Genomic DNA, 17,509 nt, shown 5'->3' with positions numbered 1-17,509 from the left:
CACTGATAGGACTGCCCACTGGACCTAATCAGTGACTGACAGCCATCTCAGTATGCACACTTACACAGAGACATCTGGCAATCACTGATGGTACCGCTCACTAGACCGAAAACCCCAGAAAGAGCAGAGGATTAAATGCTTAAATCACAGGTTATACTGAATCTTTTCCCGCAAAACTATATATCAATCCTAATTAACCTATCAAAACAAATCACTCAACATTAAAATGTACATCTCAAGCAACAAACATGACCAAATGCAGGATATAATCCAGAATGTATGTGTTAGAATCTATGTTGTTTTACTATTGGCCATCTTGTTGTGGTTTGCTAGCTTCTAGTCTTTTCCTCTGGTGCTGGGTTTCTTGGTCACGTGATCTCTGCACTCTTTATTACCCAGCACCTGGCCCCCATTCCCTGCTGGACATCAGTGTTTTTTCGCTCGTGCTCTAGCCTAATAGCCTGGTTTAGTTCTTCTTGCTTTTTACTATTGTTATCCTGGGATTTCTTGTTCCACCAGTTTTGTTTCCTTTAATTTTCGTTTCTGCAGCTAACTTTTCTGTTAGCAGGTCTCCTGCTTTTGCTCCCAGTCCTTAGATCTTTTAGGGACTCCTTTACCTTTCCTACAGGTCTTCGTTTGAGTTCAGTGCAGGAGTTTCGGTGGGGCTATTAAGGAATAGGGCACCCACCCCAGCGTAGGGTAAAGCTGAGTCTCAGTGCAGGGACAGCTTTTAACACCCCAGAAGGACATTTTGAGTGTTTGGTAATGCCTTTTGGGCTTATTAACGCCCCTGCATTTTTTCAAAATTTCATCAATGACATTCTGAGACCCCTGATCGGTAGGAGTGTTATTGTTTATCTGGATGACATTTTGATTTATTCATTGGATCTTGAGTCTCATTGGCAGAGAGTCCGCGAAGTTCTTCAGCTACTGAGAGATAACACACTCTTTCCTAAATTGGAGAAGTGTCAGTTTGCTGTCCAGAAAGTTAGTTTTTTGGGTTATTTTGTCTCTTGTGATGGTTTTAAGATGGACCCGGAGAACGTTCAGGCTGTGCTGGAGTGGCCGAGGCCTGAAGGTTTGAAGTCCATACAGAGGTTTTTGGGATTTGCCAATTATTACACTATTTTCAATGATCATAAGAATTTGATTTATCTGGACGCAGCTAACGTTTGAATGCCCGTCAGGCTAGGTGGGTACTGTTTTTTGCCCGGTTCAATTTTTCTGTAACCTTTGTCCCTGGGACAAAGAATGTTAAGGCTTATGCTTTGTCTCGTAGTTTCTCTCCAGCGGTGAATGCTGAGAGGGAGGAGTGTATTTTGCAGAGAGGGGTGGTGGTGGCCGCATTGGATTCGGAGTTGGAGAATAGCATCCTAGGAGCTCAGAGTGTGGCACCAACTAACACTCCATGTGGTAAATTGTTTGTGCCTAGAGCCTTGAGGAGAGCGTTGTTTGTTGAATGTCATGAGTCTCGGTTGGCGGGTCACCCAGGGATTTCGGAAACTAGGAAGTCTATTGGTCGGAGTTTCTGGTGGCCAGGGTGGCAAAGGGGAAGTCATCAAGTGGGTGCATCAGTGTTCTGTGTGCGCTAGGTCGAAAGCCTCTCACGCTCTGGCTGCGGGGTTGCTATGCCCCTTGGAAGTTCCTAATTCGCCATGGACACACCTTGCCGTGGATTTTATCACCGATCTGTCTTTATCGGAGAGTTTTTCTGTCATCTGGGTTGTTGTGGACCAGTTTAGTAAAATGTGTCATCTGGTTCCGTTCAACAAGTTACCTTGCGCCAAGACTCTTGCTAAGGCTTTTGTGAAGGAGATTGTCAGGCTCCATGGTGTTCCCACGGACATTGTTTCCGATAGAGGACCACAGTTTGTAGCTCGCTCTTGACGTGCTTTTTGTGACAGATTTAAAATTGATTTGTCATTCTCGTCGGGGTATCATCCAGAGTCCAATGGACAGACTGAAAGGAAGAACCAGGATGTCGAGCAGTTTTTGAGATGTTTTGTGGCAGACAATCAGGAAATGTGGTCAGAATTTCTACCACTTGCGGAGTTTGCCCTTAATAATCATACTTCTTCCTCGGCTGGTTGTTCTCCTTTTTTTTGTTGTACTGGCAGGTATCCATCTTTTGGTCCATTTTCCAAAGTTGGGGCTGCTGTACCGGAGGAGGACAATTTTTCTGGTGATTTGGAGAGAGTTTGGACCAGTGTACGCCTGAACCTTAAAGAGGCTAACAGGAGATCAAAAAAGTATTTTGACAAAAAAAGAAAGGAGTCCTTGTTTGCTGTTGGGGATATGATTTGGTTGTCCTCTAGGAATCTTTGTTTGAAGATTCCTTCTAAAAAACTGGGGCCTAAATTTGTGGGTCCTTTGAAAGTGGTTCAGATTGTCAACTCTGCAATAATGAGTTTTGTGTTTTCATTGGCTGTAAGCCATAATCATCAACATTAGCAGAAATAAACACTTGAAATAGATTACTCTGTTTGTAATGACTCTATATAAAATATGAGTTTCACTTTTTGTATTGAAGAACTGAAATAAATTAACTTTTTGATGATATTCTAATTTAGTGAGATGCACCTGTATATCAATCCGTTCAGCCCCCCCTGCTCTATAACATGATGCCTGCAGATTGGTTTGCGTTTTCATGGTGACAGGTTCCCTTTAACCAACAGTGTATTACTTGTTTGCTGTTGCTAATCATGCTTTGCTGAAACCATTTCCTTGATATTTGAAAAGTAGATGGTGGTAAATGCATATCCACAACGGACAGAGAGGCATATAAATATGTACTCCTGTATCAGTGCTGCAATAACGGAGTCAACATGCAACTATGCCCTGATAATTGACTGTGTGCAGTCATGTCTCTACAACATCACCATTTTGCAAGTGTCTACATAACCGATCTGCCTACAAAGGTGAAACAGTGAGAAAGGAATCTGCTGCAGATGTAGATGCTGACCTGAGGGCCGAGCATGCACTCCCTAGGATACATATAATACAGTTTGAGTGATTGTTGATCATGTTTATTAATAACATCGTATTGTGTACAATGTAAATTGGGGAGGGTAGTAGGCGAGCATTATGCCTAATTTAATACCAATAGCAAATCTGGTGCCTTTGGAAATGCCTTTGCCTATAAGTCAAAAAGTAAATTTACAGCTTCAATCCGCTCACTTTTTTCTGCCTGTTTTTGTGTTTTGGAGTAACAAGACAAATTTGGAAAATTTAGCACAATTTTACAAGTAAATTTCAACCTATGCGAATTTTGCTCAAATTAGGTATAAGCTTACAAAACCATTGTGGGCCAATGTGGCGAAGCTTGATTTCCACCTTTTAACAACCTGTCTTTTTAATATATTGTGCAATGAATAAGGGAGGCCAACAGCAGTTTTTAAAAAGTTAAAACTTCTTTACATGAACTTTCGAACAAGATCTTCCACATTTGATAACCGGCATCATTTTCTTGTGCAATTCTTCTGCATAAGGCAGAGGATCATACTTGATTTCAGTTGCAGACTGCATACTGTACAATTTCAGAGTAACTGAGCACTTCATGCGGCCTCTTGGCTCTGAACTTCACTGACTGTATCCTCTTCTACAATGCAACACTCAGTGCTCTTTCCTTGTCAAAATAGTATTTCACCTACACCTCCAGAACACATTGGCCTGTAGCCCACTCCTTGCTAGCTGCCTACAAGAATTCCGCCTCCCTCAGCTCTGTTTTTTTCTACAGTAGGTACTCACAGATGATGAAGGCTCTTTCTTGTACTTTTCCTTTCTCTCTCTGTCCTCCAGTCGTCTAGATGGGAATTTGTTCCTTTAATACTATTCAAACTTCCGTTAACCGTTGGGTTCTCCAGTTGCTAACAGATTCTCTCCACTTGTGGCCTTCTACTGGACAATACTACTTATCTATTCAGCAGCTTAATGATAACTAACTTCTAACAGGGACTAGCTTCCTCAGTGCCCATGTAACTCCTCCCCATCTGGGCCAGTTTCTGTTAACCCTATCCACAGGCTAGCTAGAACTGCTATTGCATAGAGTATATAAAATCACATATAAACAGGTTATTATAATACATTAGAACAAATAAATATCCAGAGAGGGTGCCAATAAAGCTTCTCCACCTTTGCCAGGTAAGAGGGTCATGTCTCATTTGGTTGGGCTGTCCTGGGGCTTTTAGGATGTATTTTGAATAATCCCTGAAATGACATGAGTTGTTATTGGTAATAACTCTGCTGCTTAATGTTAAATATATCACAGTCTATTAAAAAATTGCCACCTTTTACAAGCTGCCAAACAATTCTATCATGTCACTGGAAGTCTGCAGACCCCCAATTTTAGTGGAATGGTATTGTACAATGAAATTGCCCAGCACAATGTAAGGAAGAAGTGATTGCATTTATTTCTTTACAGACGTGAGCATTTATCTGTTTTCACTGGCTCAGTATACATTAAGTACTCTTATCAGTAAAATATATTTTTTTATTTTCACACTGAATTTTTTTACGTGTTTCTTTTTTCTTCTTTTTTGAGTGAACACTCTCCAAAATCCTCCTCCAAACATGCTTCAAAATCTCTTAGAAAACGCTTCCATTTAATTTCTATGGGAAATACGTTTTGAAAGTCACCGGTGGGGGGAAAAAATGCACTTCTTTGAAGAGTATCCTGAAGGAAACTTAAACCAACTAGGCACTGTCCAATCAAAAAAAGACACTTCAGGAAAAAAACTCTTCAGAAAACTCTCCAAGAAACAAAATCTCCTCCAAAAATTCCCCAAAACAGAAAGATGTATCCTGAAACGGTTTCTGCTTTAAAAAATTGTGGATTATTAAAGTCTCAAAAAATTGTGTGCACATACCCTTAATGGAATTCTTTTTACCATTGACTTAGATCAAATGCACTGAGTAAAGTCCTTAGGCCTCATTATGGCTTTTAATGTCCCTTTACTATCCTTCGCACGTTCAACGCTTTACTCATGTTCCTGCGTCATGTGTTCATATACAAGCATGTTTTTTTTTTTTCTTCTTGCTTTCATGTTTCTTTACAGTATTTAAAGGGGTTGTCTCTTTAATTACTGATAACCTGGTCTGAACATACCACAACTCCAGGCCAAGGAAGAAAGCAAAACAGAGTATCCAGACATTACAGCATGGAATCACAGTTGATTTCTTTCTGTGAGGTATACATGTTTTTATACATGTTTTCTCTTACAGAAAGAATCAGCTGTGATCCCCTGCTGTAATGTCTGGATACTCTTTTGCTTCCTCCCCTGCCCAGGCGATGTGGTATGATCAGACCATATCCCTGCACGGTCAGACACAGCCATTACACAGTACACAACAGGGGCACATTTATAACATTATCTCAGCACAGGAACATTTTTTTAACACATCAAATTGTGGGACTTATTTTTTTTACAAGAACTCTTGATTAAAATATACTTTGCTTATTTCCATTTTTTTTAGCAACCCTAGACATCTTGATCCTGCTTTTGTTTGATAAAGCTTCATTCAGACATCCATTTTTTTTTTTACATCTTGAGAAAAACTAAAATAATGTCATTCGTGTTTTGCGTGTCATTTGCTTTTCTCAGGATACAAGGGGTAACGTTTCTCCTCGAGGAGAATGGCGTGTCGAACCTGACATGCCAAGGTGAGGAGACTTTTAAGCCTCAATGCTCCTCTGGGAAATATGCAAATTGTCTCTTCAGAGAGGAAGAAGACTAGAACTCTAGTGCCACCTATAGGAAGTAGCAATCCTAGAAGTCAATATCAACTCTAACAAGCCTTGACACATGGCTTAGGATTAAAACCAAAATCTCAATTTGCAGACACCATGTTTCAGGGCACCGCCCCTCGTCAGTGTAAAGTGCAATCTGGTTTAGCTGGATGAGAGGCGTCTGACTGGAATAGAGTTCTAGTTCTCTTCCTCTCTGAAGAGACAATTCACAAACTTCCTAGAGGAGCACTGCGGCTTAAAAGTCAATTCACCTTGGCATGTCAGGCTTGACATGTGACTCTCCACAAGGAGAAACGTTACCTCTTGGATCCCAGTCAGACTCTTCTCACCCAGCCAAACCAGATCTCACAGTTTGCACTGACGAGGGGCAGTACCCAAAGACACAGCTCTTGCATTGGCTGCTAAGGGCATAAAAGGAGAGAAACTCATGGTGTGGCCACCATCCTCCCCTGACCTCAACCCTGTTCAGAAACTTTAAGGTATCTTCAAGCATAAGATCTATGAGAGTTGAAGACAGTAGCTCTGGGAGGTTATTCGGACATCCAGCAAAGAAATTCAAGTAAAAACTATCTGAAAACTCACAAGTTCAATGGATGCTAGAATTATAAAGGTGATATCAAAGAAGGGGTCCTATGTTAACATGTAACTTAGCCTGGTAAGATGTTTTTGATTGAAAAAGCTTTTGGTTTCAGTAATTGTGACTCTCAATGCTGTAAATTCAACAAATGGCCATTTTCAGTTCTTTACAACCAATAAAATGTTTAGAAACTCTGTTGTGCGTAATAATTTGGAACAGTGCATTTTGATTTTTTTTTTTTTTAGTTTTGAAATAAATACTGTTATTATTGTGAGGTTTGTCCAATAAAATTGGAATCATACTCTAAAGGTTGATCGTTTAAACATTGTTCTGACTTTGCATCAACTATTTAGGAAAATCTGAGAAAAATAGTGTTTTCGTAATAATGTGGAACGCGGTATATATAGTATTACAGGTCCGGCACAGACCTCCTCTTGATGCTGCAGCCTTCCTCACAGACTGCACAGCCTTAACTGCACAGACTGCCCTTATCTCTATTGAAAGGCGAGCAACTCATTACGTAATGTGGCCCTTAGATGTGGCCCTTTGTATTTCTGGACCACTCATTGTCACATTGCATTCAGTAGCAAAGCTCTGTGCTCACCGATAATTACAGTTTAAAACTGTTAGCACTAATCTGATGGCAACTGGTAACACCAATTGTAAATTTATCCGAAAATTTATGGTAGGATTAACACAACGCAGAGTTATAAGAAAAGATGCTCAAAAATTGTTATGGAATGGGGAATACATTTATTTATTTAATAGACATATCGGGAGAGAAGACAGGAACTAATACTGGGTCCACTTCTGGTTATGGGAATTCCATTTGTCTGTTCTGTTCTGCAAACAGACATACTGTATTAATGTCCAAAACAGATCATTTCCATAACTGATGAAAATAGAAGCAGAAGGGCCCTATTGTTGATTATGGGGTACTGTTCTATCATTTTTTTAGAACAAGAACAAAAAATTCCTCACCTTTTTTTTTTTCATTCTAAAAACTGACATATAATGAAACCTAGACGGACTATAAAATTGTTAATGGTGCCCATCTACTTCTGTTTGTATCAGTTACGCAACTGATCTGTTTTGGACATGAATTTAGTTATTCTATATCTAAAATAGAACAGACAAACTGAATTCTTAAACCCAGTTATGAAGAAATCCCAATATTGTCTATTGTTCTTAGGTCTTGAAGGTTTAAACATGTTTTGTATAATTATCAATAATTTATTATCTTTATGACAACCTAAAGTATACTCACTAAATATTTAAAGGGACTCTGTCAGCAAAAATAATGACTGTTCATACCAAGCATTGGCGCTTGGTGCACCCTTGGATCAGACAGGTAGTTCAGATCACATTTCCACTTATTTTGCATCTATCGCCAATCCTATGTTCCTTGATTGACAACTCTGGTTTTACAGGAGCAGCAGAAGGCGGAGATAGATACAAAACAAGTAGATGGGATGGCACACTGAACGCCACGGCCAAACCAAGGGTGCACGAAGCGCCTCTGCTTGGATTGATCATGATTTAAGGCCCAAAATAGATGGGTTCCTAAAAGGTCCAAGGTCATGTTTACACTGTACAGTGGATCCAAAACTTCTCTCTATACTTTTGTGTAGCCAAACCTGCATATTTTACTTTTTTTTTTTTTTCATCTGAAAAACAAAAATATGTTGCTCTTTTTCTTTGTATAGAAAGCTGTGCTAATGGATCATGGAATTCGTCGGCTGACATTTTTGGTAGCACAAAAGGTGATGTATTGCTTTGTTTTCTCTCTATCTGCATTGTAAGATGTCTACACTCATTCTGCGTGCAGACGCACATACACGTTTTTACACCGTTTTTATTACGTATAGCAATGGTTTTCCCAGAAAAGACATTTATTGCCTATGTACAGGGATGGATGATAAATGTGTGATCAACAGGGCTCGACCTCACAAAAGAAAGATGAAAACATTTTTTGAAAATGTTCCTCAGAAAACTTACAATTTATAATCCAAAACAACTTTGCCCGGACTACAAATTTCTTGCACCTTCCTCAGGCATTTTTAAGCTTTCTGCACACACATTTATTTCCAACTGTATTAAACACTTGTAAAAAAAAATGATTACATTTGTAAAATGCTGGTTTTGGGGGAGAATATTTTTCAAGTTCTGTAGAGAAACCTATGAGGAAAAAATCCCCCAAAAAACATAAATCCCGGGGTCTACTGTTCTTTGAAAATAACACTATTGACCAGAACTAAACATCAAAACAAAACTTATTAAATGTAGTCCATTTATATTTTAATATAGATTTTAAAGTAGCAGATTGCTCCGGAAATGTTTAGCCCCCAAAAGCATTTAAGAGACACCACAAAAATCTAAAACAAATGAACCAGTTTTAAAGCAGTTCAGATTCTGCCTCCTGTATGACCAACTATACCGTATTGTGCCTTTTATATTGCAATTATTTTCTTATATGAATTTTATTTTTGTCATCCGTGTCCAAATTATTATTGTTAGTTGGTAATATACTATACCAAATGTCTCTTCATTTTTTTCCAACAGGATTTCAGAAAGCAGATTAACTGTGAGGTTGACCAAAGGTTTCATGTGAGTCTGCATAAATAAAATTAACTGCTGATCAAATATTTTTTTTGAGACTTATGAGCTACCTAGTTGTGACTTTCATAATGCCTATAGATTATTAGCAGTTGTACCGTTTTTTCGGTGTCCAGCTCAGATTTACATCCAGCTCGTTCTGAGTGAACATATAAAAATAAAGCCATCAGAAAGCTTGCACACTTGCCTAAAAAAAAGAAGTGTTATCAGACTTGTAACAATTTTTTTTTAGAAATGACTGCCAATACTGTGAAAGTGGTCATGTGCCATTTTACTGACATCATTGGGAGCGATGATGCCAGTACTACTCATGTCAGCAGAGACCAGTAGAGGTGTAGGGTCCGCGCTAGGTTACTGGGGAAAAGAGTAGGTGATTCTTTAGATTCTTCTAGCCGGTAAAGCAATATAAAATATTGGTTCAAAGTGCATTTTTCTCTAAATAATTGCATCATAGCCTCAGCCCTTTATGCACTGTGAGACACCTCTCCAGCTTATGTGCTATTTGATACCTTCTGAATGAGAGAATGGGAAGAGTGTTGACTGTTAAAGAAGAATTCCAGGCTCCTAATACATGTCCGCAGTCACTCTTTTGACTGTGGATTGCAAAATTCTGACGCTGTGCAATTTGCACACAGTCAGGATTCTGCTCTTTTGCCAGCTTGAGCAGTTGGCATGTGACCACTGCATGCTGCCCGGATTCAGCATTCTGTTGTCACATAATGTGACTACAGAGATTCCAATGGAGCCCGGAAAACCATTTTTTACTATTGTGCAGTACGTCGTTTTTGTCAGACTGACTTGCCACAAGCCTAAGCATCCACTTGTCTGAGAGGGTGTTGGACACATGAATTGTAACTGCATCAGCAACTGATTGGAAAAATGTAAAGTTTTTAGTCCTATTATTTTTATGCAAACAGAACATATTTAATCTATTTATATGTATAGATCTCGCATATTTAGGTATATAGGCAGACATTGAGTTATTTTGCAAGTACAAGTTTTTTGTTGTGATTTATTACTTTTGTTTTTGAGTACCTTTTTAAAGTATGTGTGTGCATTACTATTTCTTTCTTTTTTTTGCCAAAAAACTGTTTAAATGTCAGAGAATGCTACTGGTTTTGGCAAGATGCACTGCTAATATCTAATATGTATAGGGCAGGCTCTAAGAAGAGTGAGAATCATGCATGTTGCACTGTAACATGCCCAATCCTGTGTTAAGTTGAAAGATAAGCCATTACCTGAAGAGATTGGCAAGGAATTTGTCATTTCCCTTCACCCCATGACCGCACCCGAGAGAGAGGAATCTTCCCTATCGCTGGACAGGAAGCCAAGAGCAAAAAATAAAAAAGACCCCTCCCACTTTCTCCTTCAGTGGTTTCTTGTCCTGCAGACAGAGGAGTGTTGAGCACACGGCTGTTGCAGCCGTGGATCATGGAGCATCTTTAGGGTGCTCTCTAGAAATCTCTAGCAAGAATCGTAGTGAGTACATTGGCCTAATTGGGCATTGAAATGTTATCATTAACTTTGTAAAAGCTAGATTTCATGTCTACAATACCGACTGCCTCATATTTGATATTTGGTCTACAGCTTCATGGTTTATGTGCAACTTGCGGCCTTATGGTTGGTGCCAAGTCTGGTGTTAGCTGTATGACCTGCAGCCTGGTGTTTAGCTGTGGCCTTGTGTTCGCTTTATGGCCTGCAGCTTTGTGTTAGCTGTATGACCCTGTAGCCTGGTGTTTTAGCTGCAGCCATGTGTTAGCTGCGTGGCTTGCAGCCGTGTGTTAGCTGCGTGACCTGCAACCGTGAATTTTTGCCTGCTTTCTCTGCCTCATTGCTTTGCTTAATGTGGCCTTTGACTGGGTATGACTTTCAGTGATATGCACTAACTTCGGGCTGTATGGCTTTGCCTGGTTAGACAGCTGACTCTTGGCTTGGTAGGTCTGGTGTTTCGTTACTGCCTCACAGTGTGTTGGCTTCTACATTTTCCTTGCCTGCGGCTCAATGCCGCTGAGCTTAGTAAAGGATGAGTTCCAGATTATACTGGGAGTCTGTTGTAAGTAGGGGGCCAAAATGCAGTCCTGCAGGAGGCTGCTGAGCCCAACAGATTCCCAGTCTATCACTCCTACTTGAAATGTGCATGTTGCACTAAATCAAATGTAAGTGTTAGACAAGTCATTTCTCCTATGTCTGGAGGCATAAAATGAACTGGTCAGCATAGTCATCTAGCGAATGATAAACGTTTTTGCTGGTCAAGATGAATACCTTGGGATTGCGGTAAGACTGTTCTGATTATTACACAAAACCAAGGTGAACATCAAATAAGGAACATTTTTGAAGGTGTAGACTCTATTAATACCCTTGGATTAAGTCCATCTGAGCTTCGACCAATGCCATATGAGGTCTCTATCTTTCTACCTTAGTCCCTTCTTCATGCTAAAGAAAAGACTAAGAGTTAATGTTTTAAAAAAAAAAAAAGGGGGAAAGATTGTATATCTCCCAGTCCTTTTTTTAGTTTTATAGGGATTATGGTTATCACTTTGTCGGTCTCTCTCTTGGCCAAGAGACTAATTTTGTTTTGCATTTAGCCTTTTTTGCTAACTATCTTCATGGTTGGACTATATTATAAGCATCCATTGAGGTTGGAGAATTGATGTCATTATAGAAAAGAGGATAAATTCTATCTTGTCTGAATGAGTGTTTGGTCATGGTTCTTCTTTATTTTGAATAACTCAGACCATTTTCTTTCTGCTCCAGTTGTGTCCGATTACTGTGCGGAGCTAGGAATACAGTAATCAGATGTTCTCCAAGATGGAATTCTTTGACTGCAGTAGTTCTTTTGGCTTAAGCACTATTTAACTTTCTTAGGGGATATACTGGGTGTTACCCTAATGGGTATACCAAAAAGAGAAACATACAAGATGGTGAAGTAGGATTAATGTCCTTTAGCTACCTTTGGAAATACTAATCTTTTGGTTTCTGAAACCAGGTCGGCATACTTACAGGCGCATCTGATTAAATTAGAATATCATCAAAAAGTTAATTTATTTCAGTTCTTCAATGCAAAAAGTGAAACTCATATACACTGCTCAAAAAAATAAAGGGAACACTTAAACAACAGAATATAACTCCAAGTAAATCAAACTTCTGTGAAATTAAACTGTCCACTTAGGAAGCAACACTGATTGACAATCAATTTCACATGCTGTTGTGCAAATGGAATAGACAATAGATGGAAATTATTGGCAATTATCAAGACCCACTCAATAAAGGAGTGGTTCTGCAGGTGGGGACCACAGACCACATCTCAGTACCAATGCTTTCTGGCTGATGTTTTGGTCACTTTTGAATGTTGGTTGTGCTTTCACACTCGTGGTAGCATGAGATGGACTCTACAACTCACAGAAGTTGCTCAGGTAGTGCAGCTCATCAAGAATGGCACATCAATACGAGCTGTGGCAAGAAGGTTTGCTGTGTCTGTCAGCGTAGTGTCCAGAGGCTGGAGGCGCTACCAGGAGACAGGCCAGTACACCAGGAGACGTGGAGGGGGCCGTAGAAGGGCAACAACCCAGCAGCAGGACCGCTACCTCCGCTTTTGTGCAAGGAGGAACAGGAGGAGCACTGCCAGAGCCCTGCAAAATGACCTCCAGAAGCTATGGACTTGCCCGCCCGTTCCCTAGACCTAAATCCGATTGAGCACATCTGGGACATCATGTCTGGCTCCATCCACCAACGTCACGTTGCACCACAGACTGTCCAGGAGTTGGCGGATGCTTTAGTCCAGCTCTGGGAGGAGATCCCACAGGAGACCATCCGCAACCTCATCAGGAGCACGCCCAGGCGTTTTAGGGAGGTCATACAGGCATGTGGAGGCCACGCACAATACTGAGCCTCATTTTGACTTGTTTTAAGGACATTACATCAAAGTTGGATCAGCCTGTAGTGTGTTTTTCCACTTTAATTTTGGGGGTGACTCGAAATCCAGGCCTCTATTGGTTAATAAATTTGATTTCCATTGATGATTTTTGTGTGATTTTGTTGTCTGCACATTCAACTTTGTACAGAACAAAGTATTCAATGAGAATATTTCATTCATTCAGATCTAGGATGTGTTATTTTGAGTGTTTCCTTTATTTTTTTGAGCAGTGTATTATATAGAGTCATTACAAACAGAGTGATCTATTTCAAGTGTTTATTTCTGTTAATGTTGATGATTATGGCTTACCGTCAATGAAAACACAAAAGTCATTATCTCAGTAAATTAAAATAATTAACAAAAAAAACACCTGCAAAAGGCTTCCTAAGCATTTAAAAAGGTCCCTTAGTCTATTTCAGTAGGCTCCATAATCATGGGGAAGACTGCTGACTTGACAGATGTCCAGAAGGCAGTCATTGACACACTCCGCAAGGTCCCAGAGTTCCAATTTTCATTTGAAAATCAAAGTCCCAGAGTCTGGAGGAAGAGTGGAGAGACACACAATCCAAGCTGCTTGAGGTCTAGTGTGAAGTTTCCACAATCAGTGATGGTTTGGGGGGCCATGTCATCTGCTGGTGTAGGTCCACTGTGTTTAATCAAGACCAAAGTCAGCGCAGACGTCTGCCAGGAAATTTTAGAGCACTTCATGCTTCCCTCTGCCGACAAGCTTTTTGGAGATGGAAATTTCATTCTCCAGCAGGACTTGGCACCTGTCCACACTGCCAAAAGTACCAATAACTGGTTTAAAAACAACAGTATCACTGTGCTTGAATGGCCAGCAAACTCGTCTGACCTTAACCCCATTGAGAATTTATGGGGTATTGTCAAGAGGATGATGAGAGACCCCGGACCCAACAATGCAGATGAGCTGAAGGCTGCTATGAAAGCAACCTGGGCTTCCATAACACCTCAGCAGTGCCACAGGCTGATCGCCTCCATGCCACGCTGCATTGATGCAGTAATTGATGAAAAAAGGAGCCCCGACCAAGTATTGAGTGCATTTACTGAACATGCATTTCAGTAGGCCAACATTTCGGATTTTAAAAACATTTATCAAGCTGTTGTTATGATGTATTCTAATTTACTGAGATAATGACTTTTGTGTTTTCATTGGCTGCAAACCATAATCATCAACATTAACAGAAATAAACACTTGAAATAGATCACTCTGTTTGCAATGACTCTATATAATATACGAGTATCACTTTTTGTATTGAAGAACTGAAATAAATTAACTTTTTGATGATATTCAAATTTAGTGAGATGCACCTGTAAGTGATTACTAAGTGGCTATTTCGAATACAATAGGAGTTCTTGTTAAAATTAATTAGCAAATTGCTAATGAATGAATTATGTTCTACTCTTATAAATACTAGAAGAGTTTCTTTAAGGTTCACAATCTTGGCTTTACGAGGCCTTATTTTAATATAGAAATGTCAACAGTATTCAGATTAATGTTAAATAATTTTTTGATCAGGTGCAGTTCTTTGGCCTGTCACCCCACTTAGAACCCTACTCTAGACCTTGTTAGGCTCACCAGGTTCCTTGGATCACTTGACTTCTGCTTCCATTAATATAATGAGTTTTACTACTGGTTCCTGACCACTTCAGTTGTTGAAGTACAGAGAATCTAATGAAATCCAGTAAGATAAACATGCATATATATCAAAGTAAAGTCTTTCCCTCGAAAAAGAAAAAAAAACCTGTTCAAATTCTTCCTTATCATGTCAGGCGTCTCTAGTGAGTTTGTGGACACTTACTTTGTTGGCGCTCCTAATCAAAAAAGTTATTTTCTTGATGGAACAATCTGAAGATCTTTCACTATCTGTTAAATCTGGATGTTCTTGAGATCTTTCTTCAGGTGTAAGATCTTACAAGAGGTGCTCCCTCCCTATCAGAGGATTTCTTTGTTATTGTCTCTAAGGTGCAGTCATGGGTCTTTCTCTTCTCCTAGTGGAGAAAGAGCTTGAGTGAATGTATAAATCATAACCAGAATAAGAATGGTAATCAAATTGGGTGACTCCTACTTGACTTCTTGGATACCACTGAAGGAGGAAGTAGGAGGTGCCTTTTTATTTTGTGCTCTTGACTTTCTGTCCAGTGATGATAGGATGGATCCCACTCTGTCAGGTGCTGTCATGGGTTCGGGAAAATCAAATTACGATTCAGTAATTATTATTTTTTTCTCCCAAAGTTAAAATCATACTGTACATCTCTATTTATATAGATTATATATTAGCAAGGAATGCAGGTTTGCTATGTAAAAAAAGCAGAAACCTTGATAATTATAGTGAATTTATTTAGTTTTCTTTAGAATAAATTGATAAAACATATCTGACTAGAAGTATTGTATGGCCGTAATGATTAAACCTGATAAGCAAAGCTTTTCAATCTACTGGATGGATATCCTTCTCCTCGAGGCTACAATGAGTCATTACTGCTGCATCACGTTATCACTTTAATGAAGTTATTTTCTAGAAATTGCTCTGCTAGTAAGGGCAGATATCACAATCAAAAACATCTCATTGCTTTTCAACATGAAAAAAACAACAATTCGCTTCCCATGAATGCAAATTATGCCCCTGCTGCGATCAAATAAGCCAACCATCGTCAAGATAATCAAAATAATTTGCCTAAATTAGCCAATCAAGACATCCTGCATATTAGAGAATGTGAAAACATGCAACACAAATCATCATAGCTGATTATTATACTAATAATCATGGTAAAAACCTAATGAGATGAGAAAATGGAAGTTAGCTGGAGCAAAGCTTTTCCACCTAAACATGCTGGGAAATAATTATATTGACTGTAATTAACACACTAAAAAAAATATAGGTCCTTTGAAAAGTTACAAGGAACTCTGGAAGAAAGGGTTGGGGTTGTTAGAATATATATTAGACATACATACTGTCCAAAAATTACAGTGGCATGTAAAAGTTTGGGCACCCCTGGTCAAAATTACTGTTATTTTGAACAGTTAAGCAAGTTGAAGATTAAATGATCTCTAAAAGGCCTAAAGTTAAAGATGACATATTTCCTTTGTATTTTAAGCCAAAAAAATACATATTTTCATGTTTTACATTACAAAAAGAAAAATTGGGTGATGCAAACATTTGGGCACCCTGCATGGTTAGTAGCTAGTAACACCCCCTTTTTAAAGTATCACAGCTTGTAAATTCTTTTTGTAGCCAGACAAGAGTTTTTCAGTTCTTGGTTGAGGGATATTTATCCATTTTTCCTTGGAAAATTGTTCCAGTTCTATGAGATTCCTGGGTCTTGCATGCACTGCTATTTTGAGGTCTAGCCACAGATTTTCAATGATGTTCAGATCAGGGGACTGTGAGGACCATTGTAAAACCTCCAGCTTGCGCCTTTTGAGGTAGACTTTCTGGACTTTGACGTGTGTTTAGGATCATTATCCTTTTGTAGAAGCCATCCTCTTTGTAACTTCCGCTTTTTTACAGATGGTGTTATGTTTGCTTCAAGAATTTGTTGAAATGTCATTGAATCCATTCTTCCCGCTACCCTTGAAATGCTGCCCATGCCATTGGGTGCAACACTACCCCAAAGCATGATTGATCCACCCCCATGCTTAATGGTTGGCGAGATGTTCTTTTCCTGAAATTATATGCCCTTTTTCCTTCACACATACCTTTAATTATTTTGGCCAAAGAGTTCTATTGTAACCTCATCGGTCCACAGGACTTGTTTCCAAAATGTATCAGGCTTGTTTAGATATTCTTTTGCATACTTCTGGCACTGCATTTTATGGTGAGGATGCAGGAGAGGTTTTCTTCTGATGACTCTTCCATGAAGGCCATATTTGTGCAGGTGTCTCTGAATAGTAGAACAATCTTTCTGAAGGTATTTTGCAGTGAAACGAAGGTTCTGATTTTACCTCTCTAGCAATCCTACGAGTAGTTCTCACTGAAATTTTGTGTTGTCTTCCAGACCTTATCTTGACCTCCACTTTACCTGTTAACTGCCATTTCTTAATTACATTTCGAACTAAGGAACAACTTGTAAATGCTTTGCTATCTTATAGCCTTCTGTTGCTTTGTGGGCCCTCCACCATTTTCATTTTCAGAATGCTAGGCAGCCGCTTAGAAGAACTCATGGCTGCTGTTTTTCGGCGCAAGGTTAGAGGAGGCTGGGCTTTTATAAAGCTGAGAAATTTGCATCACCTGGCCTTGCCTAATGAAGATGGTGAACCAGCCATAACCCTAACAAGCTAATTAAGGACTGAAACCTTGGTTGAAGTTATCCGAGCACACAAATGTCCAAGGGTGCCCAAACTTTTGCATTGGCCAATTTTCCATTTTGTAATTTTTAAAATGTAAAGCTTGTGTGTGTATGTATGTGTATGTATATGTGTGTGTGTGTGTGTAATATATATATATATATATATATATATATATATATACAGTACAATACAGACCAAAAGTTTGAACACACCTTCTCATTTAAAGATTTTTCTGTATTTTCATGACTATGAAAATTGTACATTCACACTGAAGGCATCAAAACTATGAATTAACACATGTGGAATTATATACTTAACAAAAAAGTGTGAAACAACTGAAAATATGTCTTA

General features: G+C 39.2%; 1 protein-coding gene across 2 annotated transcripts in view; it reads left to right on the top strand.

Moving 5' to 3' along the window:
• ACACA (acetyl-CoA carboxylase alpha) overlaps window positions 1-17,509 on the top strand; it is a 486,736-nt gene that overhangs the window by 201,924 nt on the left and 267,303 nt on the right. For both annotated transcript variants that reach the window (XM_073666704.1, XM_073666703.1), the window contains exons 34-35: window positions 8,030-8,086; window positions 8,886-8,930. In XM_073666704.1, coding sequence (XP_073522805.1) covers window positions 8,030-8,086; window positions 8,886-8,930 — 102 coding nt within the window. The remainder of the gene's footprint in view (window positions 1-8,029; window positions 8,087-8,885; window positions 8,931-17,509) is intronic.

Source organism: Phyllobates terribilis, unplaced genomic scaffold, assembly GCF_046119375.1.
Source record: "Phyllobates terribilis strain yellow unplaced genomic scaffold, ASM4611937v1 Scaffold_2__4_contigs__length_985480577, whole genome shotgun sequence".
Lineage (NCBI taxonomy): Eukaryota > Metazoa > Chordata > Amphibia > Anura > Dendrobatidae > Phyllobates > Phyllobates terribilis.
Note: the sequence above shows the minus strand (reverse complement) of the source record. Positions and strands in the feature narration are given on the sequence as shown.